General features: G+C 51.4%; 1 protein-coding gene and 1 long non-coding RNA gene across 3 annotated transcripts in view; one reads left to right on the top strand and one right to left on the bottom strand.

The window, feature by feature from the left end:
* Positions 1 to 9,728, bottom strand: part of LOC144729052 (uncharacterized) — a 17,731-nt gene extending 8,003 nt beyond the window's left edge. Inside the window, exon 1 of the long non-coding RNA XR_013587623.1 lies at positions 9,576 to 9,728. This is a non-coding gene — a long non-coding RNA (uncharacterized LOC144729052). The remainder of the gene's footprint in view (positions 1 to 9,575) is intronic.
* The window catches only part of LOC144729051 (DNA-binding protein Ikaros-like), an 81,691-nt gene that overhangs the window by 2,628 nt on the left and 62,004 nt on the right, over positions 1 to 17,059 (top strand). The window contains exon 2 of one of the 2 annotated variants that reach the window (XM_078608907.1): positions 9,545 to 9,967. Coding sequence is in view for 1 of the 2 variants with exons in the window: in XM_078608906.1 (XP_078465032.1) it covers positions 9,784 to 9,791 (8 nt within the window). In the remaining variant the exon portion in view is untranslated. The remainder of the gene's footprint in view (positions 1 to 9,544; positions 9,968 to 17,059) is intronic. The other variant, XM_078608906.1, reaches the window with a different exon arrangement.

Below are 17,059 nucleotides of genomic sequence, written 5' to 3' on the forward strand. Positions count from 1 at the left end.
TTCTCGACGGGCCCCAGCCGACGCGCCCGTCCTGCCACCTGCTCCCCGTGTTGGGTGTTTAGCCCTGGGGGGTTTTGGCGGCAAGCGGCGGTGGCTGGCGTGACGAGGTTGGTTGCGGCTCCTGCCCGGCCGGCTGGTCGGCCTCCGGGTCCCGTGGCCCCTCCTCCCGTAGTACGCGTGGGGGTGGGGGTCCCGGTGTCGGCGGGCCTCCCATAGGGAGCCTCCGCGGTAGCTCCTGGAGTGGCCTCTCCACGCGGGCCATGCGGTCCTCCATGCGGTCCTCCATGCGGTCCTCCATGGGGTCCGGGCCTCCTGCTGCTGCTCCTGGTAGCAGGCCCCCGTGTTGCCGGGGATGGGAAGGATCCCCGGCACCTGCTTCCTCTTCCCTTGGCTCTTTTCCGCGGGGATTCTTCTTTGTAGCCATTGTAGATCCTACCGCTGCCACCAGATGTAAAGGAGAGCCGACACAAGGTTGCAGGGGGTTCGTCTTTTAATCCTTTTCTCCCATCCACACCTGTCCCAAGCCGTCCCGATCTGGTTCCTGCCAAAAGCCCCTTCTTCCCGCCCGTTCTCCCCTTATATCTCCTCGATTACCTCTCCCACTAACCCTCCTATTGGTGGGAATCCTTCCCCTGACACCCCTACACTATCTACACACTACACTACACACCACACTACACACCGAAACACTACACTACACACTACACTACACACTACACTACACACTGACACTACACTACACACCACCGCACGCGTTCCCACTTCACGTGCAAAGCCGCACGTTTACCCACGGGGAGATCTCTGTCTCGATTCCCCACAGAAATAGTAGGAGATTGATCATTATCAAACAAGCCTCATGACACTCAACACGCTCTCCGCGTCTCCCGCCAATCTCGACGCAGACATTGCATCTTCTCACATTGTGGGGAGATGTGGTGGAGACAATCGTGATCACGATATTTGTCAGCTGCTGAGAAGACGGTCATTAGAATCAATGGGGTACCTAATAGGGGCCATCCATTAGGGGCCATTCATTGACTACGTACGCATGGAGGGGGGAGTAAGTAAACCCAAACGCGTTCGCTTGCGTATGGGGGGGGCTACTGACAATGTTCGCATAGGAAACGGGGTGAAGCCTCGATAATAATTTGTCTCCATTGGCCTTCAAGTGAGTTAGTTAGTCCGGCGGTGGACCGTCTGAAACACGTTAATATTATTCATCCTCGATCGTTTCTGCGTGGTTTAAATATCGGCCGCTCTATAGGATTCGGGGGGGGGGTCGAGGGGGGGTCAAGTTGAGAGATCTTCGTGGACCGACTCATTACGCCTGCCATGATTACACATCGCCACCAAATTACTAAACATGTAGACATCACGAATGCGACGTGCACAATGTTGACAGTCAGTCCCCACGGTTAGCCTGACCATGACGCCCGTGATAGGAATGTGGAATTTCCTCCACTGGCGCTCTTTAGTAGGGCTCGCCAATGGATGGCCACGGGTCGTGAATGCACACGCACTGCCATAATGTCACACACGCAGTGCCGCAATGTCACACACGCAGTGCCGTAATGTCACACGCATGTATCGGCACACACACAAACACCGCGCACATCACACACGCGCCACTCGCCAGGCCGGGCCGGTGCCAGGACGGTCCCAGGCGGGTTGCGAGATCAAATCCTGCTTGGTTGGGGACGGGGTGACTCGGCCCATCATCACCATCATCCATCCTGGGTCGATAGCAATATGTACTATTCTGTGGGGAAGGCAAGTGGTTGTCCTATTGGATAGACTCGCCGCCGCCAAAAGGAATGTGGAACTTCCACTACCGAGGGTTGTCAGCGGCAGATGATCACTTGAGCAGGACACCACTTTTAGGTGTTTCTTGGTAAAAAAAAACTCGCAAATTCCCATGGAAATGCCTCACAGTCCGTATACAGCATCTCTGATGTACCTTGATTCCTGGTGTATCATTAGTAGTAGTATTGTTGTTGTTGTTATCATTGCGTTTGTCGACTCGGAGAAGCCACGCCGAGTCTCAAGACCTTTTCAGGAGGGCGCTGTAGGGCCGACTCTGTCGTTTACGTCAATCTTTCAGGATTGAGATTGTTCGGTCAATCACATTGACATTGCGCCTGTTTTGATTGAGCTATGGGCAGCTAACCGGATAAACCCTGAGCAGAACAGGGGGAGAAGTTACAAACTTACAAACGCCTCCACACAGAAGGGCGCCCCAATCGGGAATCTCACCCCGGCTTGTCTTGGTGAGCCTCAAGTGACAGGCCACGGCGCCGGCCTCGATTGTAACCCGACTTGTCATGTCCGTGTATGTTGTGGACATGCACGATGCGTGTATGTTGTGGACATGCACGATGCGTGACACTGCTACCTGTGTGATGCTGCAGCTCTCTTCTCAAGTTGTGCGCTCACCTGTAGTGTGAGGACACCTTGGTTGCAAGGATACCTGGATTATAACGAGTACCGTACACTCGTGTATTGCATATCTGTGTTGTAAGCTACATCTGTTTTGTAAGGATACTTCGCTTTAAATAGCAGCTGTGTTATAAGTAAGGTGCTGTAGACTTGTATGGTAAGGATATCAGAGTTGTAACGATACTTGTTTTATTAGGATACCAATATTGTCCGAATACCGTTAATGCATTAAAATGAGACCTTTAGTGAAGGACGCCTGTGATTGTGAGTACGCGTGTCATTGTAAGTATCGTACACCTTTATTGCAAGTACTGTACTGTGTAACTGTGTTACAGTGTTAGGATATCTCAGTCGGTATACTGTAGCTGTATTGTAAGAACACCTCTATTGTAAATAAACACGTATTATAAGTGTAATGCGGGCTTAAACGACCTTCCGGATGTGACGTCATGAGGGGAGGAGTTACGTCACATGGGGGAGAGGGTTCAGGTCTATAAGGGGAGAAACCGGAAGAGGAAGGGGAGTGATTGGAGACTGGGAAAGAGTGAGGCCACGCAGGGCGGAGAGTGAGTGAGTGGCGAGATCGCCACATACACGGAGAACGAGGTTCGGCACCGTCGGCCAACGGTGACCGACCCCGGAGCAGCAGGAGCAGCGAGGAGGCTGCAGGGAGCAGCGGGTCTGCAAGGGGAGTTTGGCAGCGGGAGTCTGCACACAGAGTTCAGCAGCGGGTCTGCAAGGAGAGGAAGGAGGCTACAATAGTGACAGCAGCCTGGGGCTGCAAGCAGAGGGTCTCTAGGGGAGTGCCGTGAGGGAGTGCCGTGAGGGAAAAGCTGAGAACCCAAATAAAGGACACGGAGTCAGAGAGAAGCGTCCGAGTCTTTTATTACATTGGAGTCAGAAGTGTAACGGCATGGCAAAACAACTGAGAAAAAAGAATATTCCGTCTCCAGCATCGGCTTCATCTTCCGACGACGACGACCTTCCTCCAGCGGGGGACCTGACTCCAATGGAAGAGGAGATGCGTGCTGGGACAAGTGCGGGTCCGGGGGTCCAAGATGTCGCCGCGTCGGCGGACCCTTCTGCACCGCAGGACGCGGATTTGAGATGGAGTCAGATGGCGGAGCAACTTGAGGCACTGAAAAACGTAGTGGCGCAGTTGTGCGAACTCGTCACGCCGAAGACGGCGTTGGGAGGAGACGTTGGTGGGCCGCAGGACTCCGCTTTGCCTTCGCCTTCAACGCCATCGGCCACGCGGCACGAAGACGCCATCTTGGGCGGGGCAGGCGAAGAAAGGCGGGAAGCCGCCATTTTGCGCCCTCCGCGGCGAAGCGCCGCCATCTTGTCTACACTACGTTGCGACGCCATGTTGAACATGCCACCAGAAGAGTCATCGGCTGGTGAGGGCGCGCCAAGAAGTCGCAGTCGTCACTTAACAACTGTTAAGGAATTCTCCATCGGGGGTGATTGGAGTGCGTTCGCCTGCAGATTTTTGGCGGCGGTGCGCTCGGCGAGGTGGACTGACGCGGAGGCATTAGAAGTTCTGCCGACTCTTCTCGACGACGAGTCGGTTAGATTCTTTCGCTCTATAAAGGCCGCGAAGAAGAAAACATTGCGAGGTGTGTTCGACGAAATGGCAGACGCTTACGAGCCACCGGATGATGCCCATCGCCGGTTTGTTCAACGACAACGAGCACCCGAGGAGTCACCGGTGGCATATAGGGGCGCGGTGCTGGAGCTGGCTATGGCCGCTTACCCGGAGACGGAGCCTGACCTGCTGGAACCTCTCATCCTGGGGAAGATGCTGGAGTTGTCCCGGGATCTCAGCATTCCTATGCCGGTGTGTGGTCATGAGAAGCTCACATCCCGGGCTGCGGCTAAATGTCTGGACGCTCAGTTTAACCTTCGCCGCTGGAAACAAGTTACGGCGTGGACGGGTGGGCCCATCGTCGAGGGGGGAGCCTTGGGGTGGGACCCCAAAAAGGCAGTGTACGTGCCTGACGAGAGCAGCCAGCAGGAGCTGTCAGCCGCCTCTGCTCCGTGGCCGGCCCGCGGTGGGCCGGGGCCGCGGGCTGCGCCGCCGATACGGCCGCGTCGGGACAGGGTGCCCGCCGCGCGCCGCAACAACATCGATTGTTTCCGCTGTGGGCGCAAGGGCCATTACGCCAGGTACTGCTGGGCCTGCGTTCCTGGTCCGCCCCAGCAGGAGGCCTTGACAGCGGACGCTCCAAGGAAGGATTCTCCAGCACAACCAAGCCGGCCGTGACGCCGCAGGAGGGAGGAGGCTCTGCTCGGGGGGTGCCTACCACGGCTGCGGAATCTCCGAGACCTGCAGCCCTTCCTACCCCGCCGCGGACGCGATTGCGGGACACCTCTGACGCTGGGCCGTCAGGAATACGGGACCGGGACGGTGGCAGGCCTCCAATAGCGACAGACGAACTTTATCCTGTCGCTCTCAAAACCCTGCCACGTTCCCGCTCGGCGGGAGGGCCGCCGACCGTCCGGGACGGCCCGGCGACCCGCACTCGCTCGAAATCCCTCACATTTCGTTAACTTTTGTGTTGTGTTTTTGTTTCTGTATTGTTGTTGTATGCTTCGTGTCCTTTAACGTATTCGGTATTTTTCGCTCGCATTACTTGTTGGAGTTGTTGTTCAGCCGAGGTCGGCTGGATTTTCTCTACGGGGGAGGGTGGTGTAATGCGGGCTTAAACGACCTTCCGGATGTGACGTCATGAGGGGAGGAGTTACGTCACGTGGGGGAGAGGGTTCAGGTCTATAAGGGGAGAAACCAGAAGAGGAAGGGGAGTGATTGGAGACTGGGAAAGAGTGAGGCCACGCAGGGCGGAGAGTGAGTGAGTGGCGAGATCGCCACATACACAGAGAACGAGGTTCGGCACCGTCGGCCAACGGTGACCGACCCCGGAGCAGCAGGAGCAGCGAGGAGGCTGCAGGGAGCAGCGGGTCTGCAAGGGGAGTTCGGCAGCGGGAGTCTGCACACAGAGTTCAGCAGCGGGTCTGCAAGGAGAGGAAGGAGGCTACAATAGTGACAGCAGCCTGGGGCTGCAAGCAGAGGGTCTCTAGGGGAGTGCCGTGAGGGAGTGCCGTGAGGGAAAAGCTGAGAACCCAAATAAAGGACACGGAGTCAGAGAGAAGCGTCCGAGTCTTTTATTACATAAGTACAATATAGATGTGTAGTAGAGTGTGTGCACGAGTGCTGTATGTCTCCCTGCAGTGTGTATATTGTATACCTATGTCTGTAGGTGTACTGTGGGGTTGTGTGTGTACCTGCACCGCATGCATACCTGTAATGTGCATGCCTTTAATATTTGCATACCTATAGTGTGTGTACCTGGAGTGTGTGTAGCTACAATAGTAGTGTTTGTGTGTGTGTATCTCTAGTGTGTGTAACTACAGTAGTAGTGTGTGTGTGTACCTGTAGTGTGTGTAACTACAGTAGTAGTGTGTGTGTGTATACCTAGAGTGTGTGTAGCTACAATAGTAGTGTGTGTGTGTGTGTACCTGGAGTGTGTGTAACTACAGTAGTAGTGTGTGTGTGTGTATCTGTAGTGTGTGTAACTACAGTAGGAGTGTGTGTGTGTACCTGTAGTGTGTGTAACTACAGTAGTAGTGTGTGTGTGTATACCTAGAGTGTGTGTAGCTACAATAGTAGTGTGTGTGTGTGTGTACCTGGAGTGTGTGTAACTACAGTAGTAGTGTGTGTGTGTGTATCTGTAGTGTGTGTAACTACAGTAGGAGTGTGTGTGTGTGTGTGTAACTACAGTAGTAGTGTGTGTGTGTACCTGGAGTGTGTGTAACTACAGTAGTAGTATGTGTGTGTACCTGGAGTGTGTGTAACTACAGTAGTAGTGTGTGTGTGTAGCTGGAGTATGTGTAACTACAGTAGTAGTGTGTGTGTGTGTGTATCTGTAGTGTGTGTAACTACAGTGGTAGTGTGTGTGTGTACCTGGAGTGTGTGTAGCTACAATAGTAGTGTGTGTGTACCTGTAGTGTGTGTAACTACAGTAGTGTGTGTGTGTACCTGGAGTGTGTGTAACTACAGTAGTAGTCTGTGTGTGTCTACCTGGAGTGTGTGTAACTACAGTAGTAGTGTGTGTGTGTACCTGGAGTGTGTGTAACTACAGTAGTAGTGTGTGTGTGTCTACCTGGAGTGTGTAACTACAGTAGTAGTGTGTGTGTACCTGTAGTGTGTGTAACTACAGTAGTGTGTGTGTGTGTACCTGGAGTGTGTGTAACTACAGTAGTAGTCTGTGTGTGTCTCCTGGAGTGTGTGTAACTACAGTAGTAGTCTGTGTGTGTCTACCTGGAGTGTGTGTAACTACAGTAGTAGTGTGTGTGTGTACCTAGAGTGTGTGTAACTACAGTAGCAGTCTGTGTGTGTCTCCTGGAGTGTGTGTAACTACAGTAGTAGTGTGTGTGTGTACCTGTAGTGTGTGTAACTACAGTAGTAGTGTGTGTGTACCTGGAGTGTGTGTAATTACAGTAGTAGTGTGTGTGTGTGTCTACCTGGAGTGTGTGTAACTACAGTAGTAGTGTGTGTGTACCTGGGGTGTGTGTAACTACAGTAGTAGTGTGAGTGTGTACATGGAGTGTGTGTAACTACAGTAGGAGTGTGTGTGTGTACCTGGAGTGTGTGTGACTACAGTAGTAGTGTGTGTGTGTGTCTACCTGGAGTGTGTGTAACTACAGTAGTAGTGTGTGTGTACCTGGGGTGTGTGTAACTACAGTAGGAGTGTGTGTGTGTACCTGGAGTGTGTCTAACTACAGTAGTAGTGTGTGTGTGTAGCTGGAGTGTGTGTAACTACAGTAGTAGTGTGTGTGTGTGTACCTAGAGTGTGTGTAGCTACAATAGTAGTGTGTGTGTGTACATGGAGTGTGTGTAACTACAGTAGTAGTGTGTGTGTGTGTACCTAGAGTGTATGTAGCTATAATAGTAGTGTGTGTGTGTACCTGGGGTGTGTGTAACTACAGTAGTAGTCTGTGTGTGTCAACCTGGAGGGTGTGTAACTACAGTAGTAGTGTGTGTGTGTCTACCTGGAGTGTGTGTAACTACAGTAGTAGTGTGAGTGTGTACATGGAGTGTGTGTAACTACAGTAGTGTGTGTGTGTACCTGGAGTGTGTGTAACTACAATAGTGTGTGTGTGTACCTGTAATGTGTGTGTACCTGTAATGTGTGTGTGTACCTGTAGTGTGTGTGTGTACCTGTAATGTGTGTGTGTACCTGTAGTGTGTGTGTGTACCTGTAGTGTGTGTGTGTGTACCTGTAGTGTGTGTGTGTGTGTACCTGTAGTGTGTGTGTGTACCTGTAGTGTGTGTGTGTACCTGTAGTGTGTGTATGTACCTGGAGTGTGTGTGTACCTGTAATGTGTGTACCTGTAATGTGTGTGTGTACCTGTAGTGTGTGTGTGTACCTGTAGTGTGTGTGTGTACCTGTAATGTGTGTGTACCTGTAATGTGTGTGTGTACCTGTAATGTGTGTGTACCTGTAATGTGTGTGTACCTGTAATGTGTGTGTGTACCTGTAATGTGTGTGTGTACCTGGAGTGTGTGTGTACCTGTAATGTGTGTGTGTACCTGTAATGTGTGTATATGCCTATAGTGTGTGTGTATATGTAATGTGTGTGTGTACCTGTAATGTGTGTGTATGCTTGCAGTGTGAGGATGCCCGCAGTGTGTAGTGGGTGTACTTGTAGTGTGTGTACCTGGAGTGTGTGTGTACCTGTAATGTGTGTATATGCCTATAGTGTGTGTGTGTATATGTAATGTGTGTATGTGTAATGTGTGTATGTGTAATGTGTGTGTATGCCTATACTGTGTGTGTATATGTAATGTGTGTGTATGCCTATAGTGTGTGTGTATATGTAATGTGTGTATATGCCTATAGTGTGTGTATATGTAATGTGTGTATATGTAATGTGTGTGTATGCTTGCAGTGTGAGTCTATTCAATCATCGCGTTCAACAGCCTCTCTCCACGAGAACCCGACGCATTGTAGTGCGCGGTTCCCATGGCGAGCCTCTAACACACACAGCGACACACAACTACACACTGACACACACAAACACACACCGTGAGACACACTGACACACACAAACACACACCGTGAGACACACTGACACACACAAACACACACCCTGAGACACACTGACACACACAAACACACACCCTGAGACACACTAACACACACCCTGAGACACACTGACACACACAAACACACACCGTGAGACACACTGACACACACAAACACACACCGTGAGACACACTGACACACACAAACACACACCCTGAGACACACTGACACACACAAACACACACCCTGAGACACACTGACAGACACAAACACACACCCTGAGACACACTGACACACACAAACACACACCCTGAGACACACTGACACACACAAACACACACCGTGAGACACACTGACACACACAAACACACACCCTGAGACACACTGACACACCCTGAGACACACTGACACACACAAACACACACCGTGAGACACACTGACACACACAAACACACACCCTGAGACACACTGACACACACAAACACACACCGGTACGTCTCACAGACACACCTACACACTGACACACGGATACAGTGTAGATAGCCACACAAAGCTCCCCCGTCCAGCCTTAACAGACTTTTGAGCAAAGTGCTATTAGCGAGCACCTATTAAAGCCGGTTCGGTAGACGAGCGGGCGATGTTTACACACCGCTCCAGGTACTCATTTAAGGCTACGTCGACCTAGGGGAGGCCCATGACCGGTTCAGAAAATCGTCACCGGTGTTGGCCGTGAGCGGGAATCGAACTCGCGTGGCCGGCTTCGTAGCGCAGGGAAGCGCTCCCCAAACTCGCGCCCCTCCACACACAGAGAGAGACGTCTCTCACCACCACCAACACCACCACCACCAACAACAACACCACCACCCCCACCACCATCAACACCACCAACACCACCACCAACACCACCAACAACAACACCACCACCACCCCCAACTCCACCAACACCACCACCCCCACCAACACATCGTCGTCTCTTCCTCCTCCTCCTTCCTCTCTCTCGCCGCCGTGCGGGAGCTCAGGGCTACCGGACGCGTTACCTGAAAGCGTTACCTGCCGGGGGCCATCCAGCAGCAGCAGCCGCCGCCGGGGAAACCTCTCAGGTGCCAGCAGCGCCAGTCGAGCGGCAGCCCCGTGAGGAGGCGGCGGCGGCGTGGCCGGCTGTGTGGGCACCGCGCTGGCTACTGGCAGCAGCTGCGGCAGCAGCAGCAGCAGGAGGAGGAAGAGGAAGAGCAGCAGTATCAGCAGCAGGAGGAGGATTATGAGGAGGTGTGGACCCTGACTCGCACACGCTGCTCAGCCACATTCGAGCCACCTGAGTTCGCATCGAGCAGGACGCGACTGCGCCGCTGGGGACTCGAGTTGAGTTTCGCCGATGGGATTCGCTTCGACTGCGTGAGAGATCGGGTTAGTCCGCCCGCCCAGACGACTACACGCCGGCACAGGTGAGGCAGACGGACAGACTAATACACACAGACACAGACTAATAGACACAGACACACAGACACAGACTAATAGACACAGACACACAGACACAGACTAATAGACACAGACACATAGACACAGACTAATACACACAGACACACAGACACAGACTAATAGACACAGACACACAGACACAGACTAATAGACACAGACACACAGACACACAGACACATAGACACAAACTAATAGACACAGACACAGACTAATAGACACAGACACAGACTAATAGACACAGACACACAGACACAGACTAATAGACACAGACACACAGACACATAGACACAAACTAATAGACACAGACACAGACTAATAGACACAGACACACAGCCACAGACTAATAGACACAAACACACAGACACAAACTAATAGACACAGACACACAGACTAATAGACACAGACACATAGACACAAACGAATAGATGGACAGACTATGGGGAGTGCGAAAGGGCGGATGTGCGGGTGGACAGATATGCGAAACGGATTCTGTATGACACAGAACGTCCTCTACATGTGTGCCGTACAGGTAACCCGGACACTGTCATAAAAGTGTTCGTGTGCAGGAGAAGTGTGTGAGACATGTACATATAGAGGTGTGTGTAGAGGTGTGTGTAGAGGTGTGTGTGTGTGTGTGACAGGTACATGTAGAGGTGTGTGTAGAGGTGTGTGTAGAGGTGTGTAGAGGTGTGTGTAGAGGTGTGTGTGTGTGTGACAGGTACATGTAGAGGTGTGTGTGTGACAGGTGTACAATGCTGTGTGTGTGTGACAGGTGTGTGTAGAGGTGTGTGTGTGTGTGACAGGTACATGTAGAGGTGTGTGTGTGTGACAGGTGTACAATGCTGTGTGTGTGACAGGTGTGTGTAGAGGTGTGTGTGTGTGTGACAGGTACATGTAGAGGTGTGTGTGTGTGACAGGTGTACAATGCTGTGTGTGTGACAGGTGTGTGTAGAGGTGTGTGTGTGTGTGTGTGTGACAGGGTGTACAGTGCTGTGTGTGTGTAGAGGTGTGTGTAGAGGTGTGTAGAGGTGTGTGTGTGTTACAGGTACACTGCTGTGTGTGTATGTAGAGGTGTGTGTGTGTGTGTGTGTGACAGGTGTACAGTGCTGTGTGTGTGTGTAGAGGTGTAGAGGTGTGTGTAGAGGTGTGTGTGTGACAGGTGTACAGTGCTGTGTGTGTAGAGGTGTAGAGGTGTGTGTAGAGGTGTGTGTGACAGGGCTACAGTGCTGTTTGTGTGTAGAGGTGTAGAGGTGTGTGTGTGACAGGTGTACAGTGCTGTGTGTGTAGAGGTGTGTGTAGAGGTGTGTAGAGGTGTGTGTGTGTTACAGGTACACAGTGCTGTGTGTGTGTAGAGGTGTGTGTGTTTGTGTGTGACAGGGAAGCGGTAGTACAACGGTTAGCGCGCTGTGCTACGAACCCGGCGACTCGAGTTCGATTCCTACTCATGGCCAGATAATGATCTGAATCGGTCATGGGCCTCCCCTAGGTCGACTCAGCCTCAAATGAGTACCTGGTGCGATGTGTGAACATCCCTACCCCCTCCTGTGCCGTGGCGGCCTTTTATAGGTGCTCGCTAACAGTACTTGCCTCACCAGTCTGTTAAGGCTATACGGGGGATCTTTGTTTGTGTGGCAGGTGTACTGTATGTGTGTGGGTTTTACAGGTGGTTAAGACAGGTGAGATAGGTTTATACAGGTGTGTGAGGCAGGTGTACACAGGTGTGAGAGGTGTATACAGGTGTGTGAGTCAGATGTACACAGGAGTGTGAGAGGTGTGTATGAGGTGTGTGAGACAGGTGTACACAGGTGTGTATGAGGTGTGTGAGAGGTGCGTGAGGCAGGTGTACACAGGTGTACATAGGTGTGAGGCAGGTGTACACAGGTGTGAGAGGTGTACACAGGTGTGTGAGTCAGATGTACACAGGTGTGAGGCAGGTGTGTGAGGTGTACACAGGTGTGTGACAGGTGTACACAGGTGTTTGAGTCAGATGTACACAGGTGTGTGAGACAGGTGTGCGAGGCAGGTGTACTGTGTACGTGAGGCTGACAGGTGGTTGACACGTAGTATACTGTGTCAGTGAGACGGGCAGGTGAGTCGCTACTGTGCCGCAGTGAAAACATTTCACGCCTTCCACCAAGTCGCCATTCAGCATCCCAACAGAGTTCATTCCACTGCGTGGATTTCTAGGAACTTTTCCCCATTATGAACCTTTGACAAACGAGGACATCCCCCATCTTCCTCCGGCGGTGGCAGATTCTTTATTTCCCAATGCCTGACACTGACCCTGACTTATTGTATTTGAACCTATCTACGTGACTTTACCGAAAGACCCAATAATATGAATTCCTGCAGTCACGAAAGCTTTAAGTCAAGACTGACCCTGACCCTTGCCCCAAGAGTCTTCCTTGGGCTTAGCTCGAGAGCCACTTGACCAGACGTGTTTTGTGGGCTGTGCACGCGCACAGGTCCGCGTGATGGGGTTTGGCGAAGTGTCTGCGAGACTTGCTACGCAGCCTGATGTGTACGGCATATTCTGCATGAGTTGAGTAATATCAACCAAGACCCCGAGAGCTTTGCTATTGTAGGGAGTATTCATTCGAGTGTAGGGTAGTGAGTCACGTGCCATGTTTGGACACCTGGATATAGAAGTAGTGTACAGGACATGCAACGTTAGGACGAGGATAAACATGACACTCCCTATATGTTTATGAAGCTGGATTCTCCTGTTCGTTTGGACTAAAATGCCCAACAGCAATGTTGCCGTGTGGCCTCGCAGATGCTTTGGTGTAGAATTCTACCGATGCAATTGTGGTGGTGGATCGGGTGGCCCGTGGGTTGGTAGTGCACTGCACTTGTAAACCCGGCCACCTGAGTTCGATTCCCGGCCTCCGCTATTGCCTGTTTGCGAGTGGCATTTGAAGTGGTCCTGGGCACTATCCCATTCACCAACCAAGCCGCACTGATCATCGTGGTGAAGTATGGTCTTTTTATGGTGATTTGAGAATGACTGGAATGTATGATATTTCACAGTTTGTGTTTATACATTTTCCAATTATTTTACAAATTATCTCTTATCGATGACAAGTATAAAACGTTTATGGTCCCTGTAAAATAAGATTGTTTATACGTACGCTAAGCTGGGTTTAATACGTGCCCCAATACGTACGAATAAACTAAACTCCTCCATCTGTTAAATCGAATTGGCCAATATTCTTAAAATGACAGGTCATATTTATCGCGTGCGTTACGCCGGACACAAATGCCACGTGGTAGCTGCTATCAGCTCCGATCCGTGCCAGTGATGGGAGGAACTGGTGAGGAAGAGGCCGGTGTCATTCTCCTCTGAATGACAAACGAATCGTGGTGCGCGCCTGCAGTATGCCCGTGTGCCAACAACACATTGTGACACGGCCATCGGGGATGGAGATCGCATACTGTACACAGCAGCTGTGTTACAATTCTGTTCTTGAAGCCGCATGCAGAACGTTTGTCTTGTCGCGTTTAATTTTCCCTTTCCAGCTCCAGGCTCGAGTTTGCTCGCAGGGGTTTTTGCCCCATGAATTACTTTTGAAAGACTTGGAGTAACCTTTGTAAAGCTCCACACTTTTTGTGTTTAAGTACTGTACAAGTTTGACCAAACGCACTTCCCTGTTGTATTCTCTTTGTAACGCTTCCTGCTTCGCTGTCTGTGTGCTGTGGTCGTGGGCCACAGCTATTGGTTTATCATCTCCTCCGCGTGGGATAAGGAGTCGTCTGTTGTTGCTATAGAGGGTGCCCTCTGTCAGCTATCGTGTGTGAAGTTCAATAGGTCAAATGAGTACACATTTCATTTTAAAACAAATAACTGATCGGCGTGGCGGGTGTAGGGCGAGTGAGTTCGTGTCACGGCGCGCCTCTGCACGCCGTGACGCGGTGTTGGGGTCGCCAGGAAATTGTTCAACCACTGGGTCCATCACTCCGCTGTTCACGTGCAGGGCGGTGGGTGAACGAGAAGCCGCGCGTCTCGTCGTTTGATCATGGAGGCAGCCCAGACTAAAACGTCACGGCCAGAGCCAGGAAGGGCAAGCAAGAGAAACCAGCCAGCCCTCTGACACCGCCTCACTGTGGCACTTGACAAAGCAAAGCTAATTGATGATTGCGATGGTGGTGGTGTGAGACTGGCTGGAGACAATCCCTGGCTTGCCGTGGTGCCACGTCGCTTGCGAGGTGCCCCATCAACTGCCACCGCCTTGTGAAAGGACACGGAAGCTCCCGGCCTTCTTCGTCGAGACCCGGCTCCCTCCCTCCCTCCCTGAGAGAAGTTCGGTTGTCCGTGATGCCGTGCTTGCTCCTTGTCTTGTTTGCGTTGCTGCGCCTCCCTTGTTTTCACAGTCCGACATTTAACATTGCATTGGGGTGACCTAAGAACATTAACATTCTTCTTGATTCAAACAGTCTCGTTTTCTACACAATTGCTTCGGTCCCGAGCGCAGCCATAACCTCATGGGTGCAATAGTCATATCCAGCGCCTTTAATAGTACAGTACTAATCGGCACTGCCGTTTATACAGCAGTCGAAGCCATTGCACTTTGCGCCCACGTTAAACTTTTACACTTTGGCAATTGTTTTTTTTTCAACTGCAGAGTTCATTTATTTTATAGCATTCTCGTTTTTTTATTTATAGCACATCCCCGCTCGTCCCTCTCTATGAAGCTCTCTCTGTACATTGCGGTATCCTGGAGACGTGTAGGAGCTATAGGACCTGTCGGTTTATGTTTGAAATCGGTGGGATATCTGTGAAGGTCCTAGACTCACAGTCTCACGGGTGTGGCCTTGGGAGGCTCGGTGCGTCTGGCTTTGCAAGAGGTTACCACTTGAGCTCGGTGACCATTTACATAGCTCAAATAAATTGACGTGAGCTTTGTCTGGACCAGCCACGTGGATTGATGGTGAAGCAATTGTCTTCCAGGGGTTACGTTGACCCCCAGTTGCTGCCCCCCTTCTAGGGTTATTACTATTCATAATTATTGATGAGTGGTGGCACTTTGGTTTTCACACTGCACGATGAGCTCAGACGCAACGAATTCGATTCCTGGCCAGTGCTGTCGTCAGTGGCAAGTGATATCTGAACGGATCCTGGCCTCCCCATCCATCACCAACTCGCTCTCACTAGTGTGGTGAAGTATGGTTAAACAACTACCACTGGCACAGCATGAGGGAGCTCCTCATCCACCACTGAAGGACTGAAATGTGATTATAGTCGTTGGTAAAATATATTTTGTAAAGCCCTCTCTTTATGTTCATTAGTTAGCCTTGCAGTTATTATGATTTATAATTTGCTGTGTATTCTAGGCGGTCTGTTGAGGCTGCTTTAAACTTGGCCAACGCACCACACAAATGTGTGCAGGGATAAGTTCAACTGCATGTCGGATGTCCCAGTGTCTCGTCTGTTTCTCCGTGTCTCTGTGCTTCCATAACCGCACTTGACTCGGGTGTAAGATTGAAAAATATATACACGAAAATGTCGTTTCACTTTTAATCGGGCTCGTCGCTCTGTGATGGAACACTCATCTCACAATTGAAAGGTTATAAACAAATTTCCTGTTCAAGGTTCATTCATAATCATCTACACCATCCCACCAGGATCAATAAAATGAGCACCACTTAGTGGGTAGGCAGCAGTGCTTGTTCTGGGTACGGACTTGCCCCTACATTGGGAATGTGGAATTTCCACGACTGACTCAGGGCTTCCAATGAAGCGGATTATCACCCAATTCTTGTGCAAGCATGGAGAGATACTTTGGGCCCGGTGCACATCTTGGCGAAACGGCCCATGTTTGTCGGTGAGTGATGGAGACATTGGCACACCTCCGAAAAAGAGACACCACTACCACCACCCGGTTGGGACTATTTTACTCTTTTTACTTTTACGAACCAACCCAGTCATTCTGGAAAACACCCCACGACTGCCAATGCTGCTGATTAATTGCGAGTTGGGGACTGATCGGCTTGCGAGCAGCAGCCCCGGAGCTGGGGCATGTACGTGCCCCATGCCACGCCGAGCGACACCCGCGGAGTGTCCTAAGAAGCCCTCGCCACCCTCGCCAGCGCCGATGCGTCACCGTGCCGCCGAGGGTAAAGTTCCCGCAGAGCGCGTCCCGGGCAGTGGCAATCGCGTGCTGTATCAGGGGACGCGCCGGCGACTCGTAAAAGCTAATATGTCTCCAGCTTTACGTGACCGGCACCTCGACGAAGGATTAGAGTGGAGATAGCGGGCGGGCGGGCGGGCGGGCGGTGCTGGGTGATGTCGGAATGTGGTCGTGGCTGGCGCCCGCTTTCTATTCCTGTCGGGACTTCACCGCCCCTCGCGTCTGCATGAATGGATGGCTTAGAAATGAAAAAAATCCTCTCCTGATGCAACCGGTCACCTTTTCTTTTTTAGTTTTTTGTTGTTCACGCAACTGCTTTAGGCTTGACGGTTTTTGTCACAGGTCACGCCAATGAAGGGCGGTAGCAGGATCACGAAGGTGCGGTGACGGCGCACTTAGCAGCGCTGCGGTTCCAGTTTGCGCGTAAGCATTTGATTCACGTTAAGATGAGTTCGGGGGACACTTTAAAGTTACGTTGCTCATGGAACGGAAGAATAGGGAGTACTTGTGCTGACACCATTACGTTCTGAACTAGATGGCCAGGTTATGTCCCTGTATTCCTGCATCGGGTGATTATCTTCATCTAAATTTAGCACTTTAAACAAAATAAACAAACAAAGCAATGACTGGTTGCAGCCAGTTCCTACGGCACAGCCTAAGCAGCCGAGTATTCTTTCTGCCTGGTGTCTCCAGTCCGCACTGTTCCACGCTGTGACGATAATGCCCTTCATGTTTCCAGGAAATCCTTGCCGAGTCTCAAGACTTGTTTCCAGAGATGTTTGGCTAATTCCTATTTTCAAGCAGTACTTTGCATGTAGGAGGACACTGTCGTGCCCGGAGAAAGCCCACCATGAATACGAGTGGATACAACTCACGAGTTCCTTATTCAGACAAATTCATGAACCCATTTGCTCTACTGCCATCTCCTCT

The sequence above is a fragment of the Lampetra planeri genome, chromosome 31 (assembly GCF_965212315.1).
Source record: "Lampetra planeri chromosome 31, kcLamPlan1.2.h2, whole genome shotgun sequence".
Lineage (NCBI taxonomy): Eukaryota > Metazoa > Chordata > Hyperoartia > Petromyzontiformes > Petromyzontidae > Lampetra > Lampetra planeri.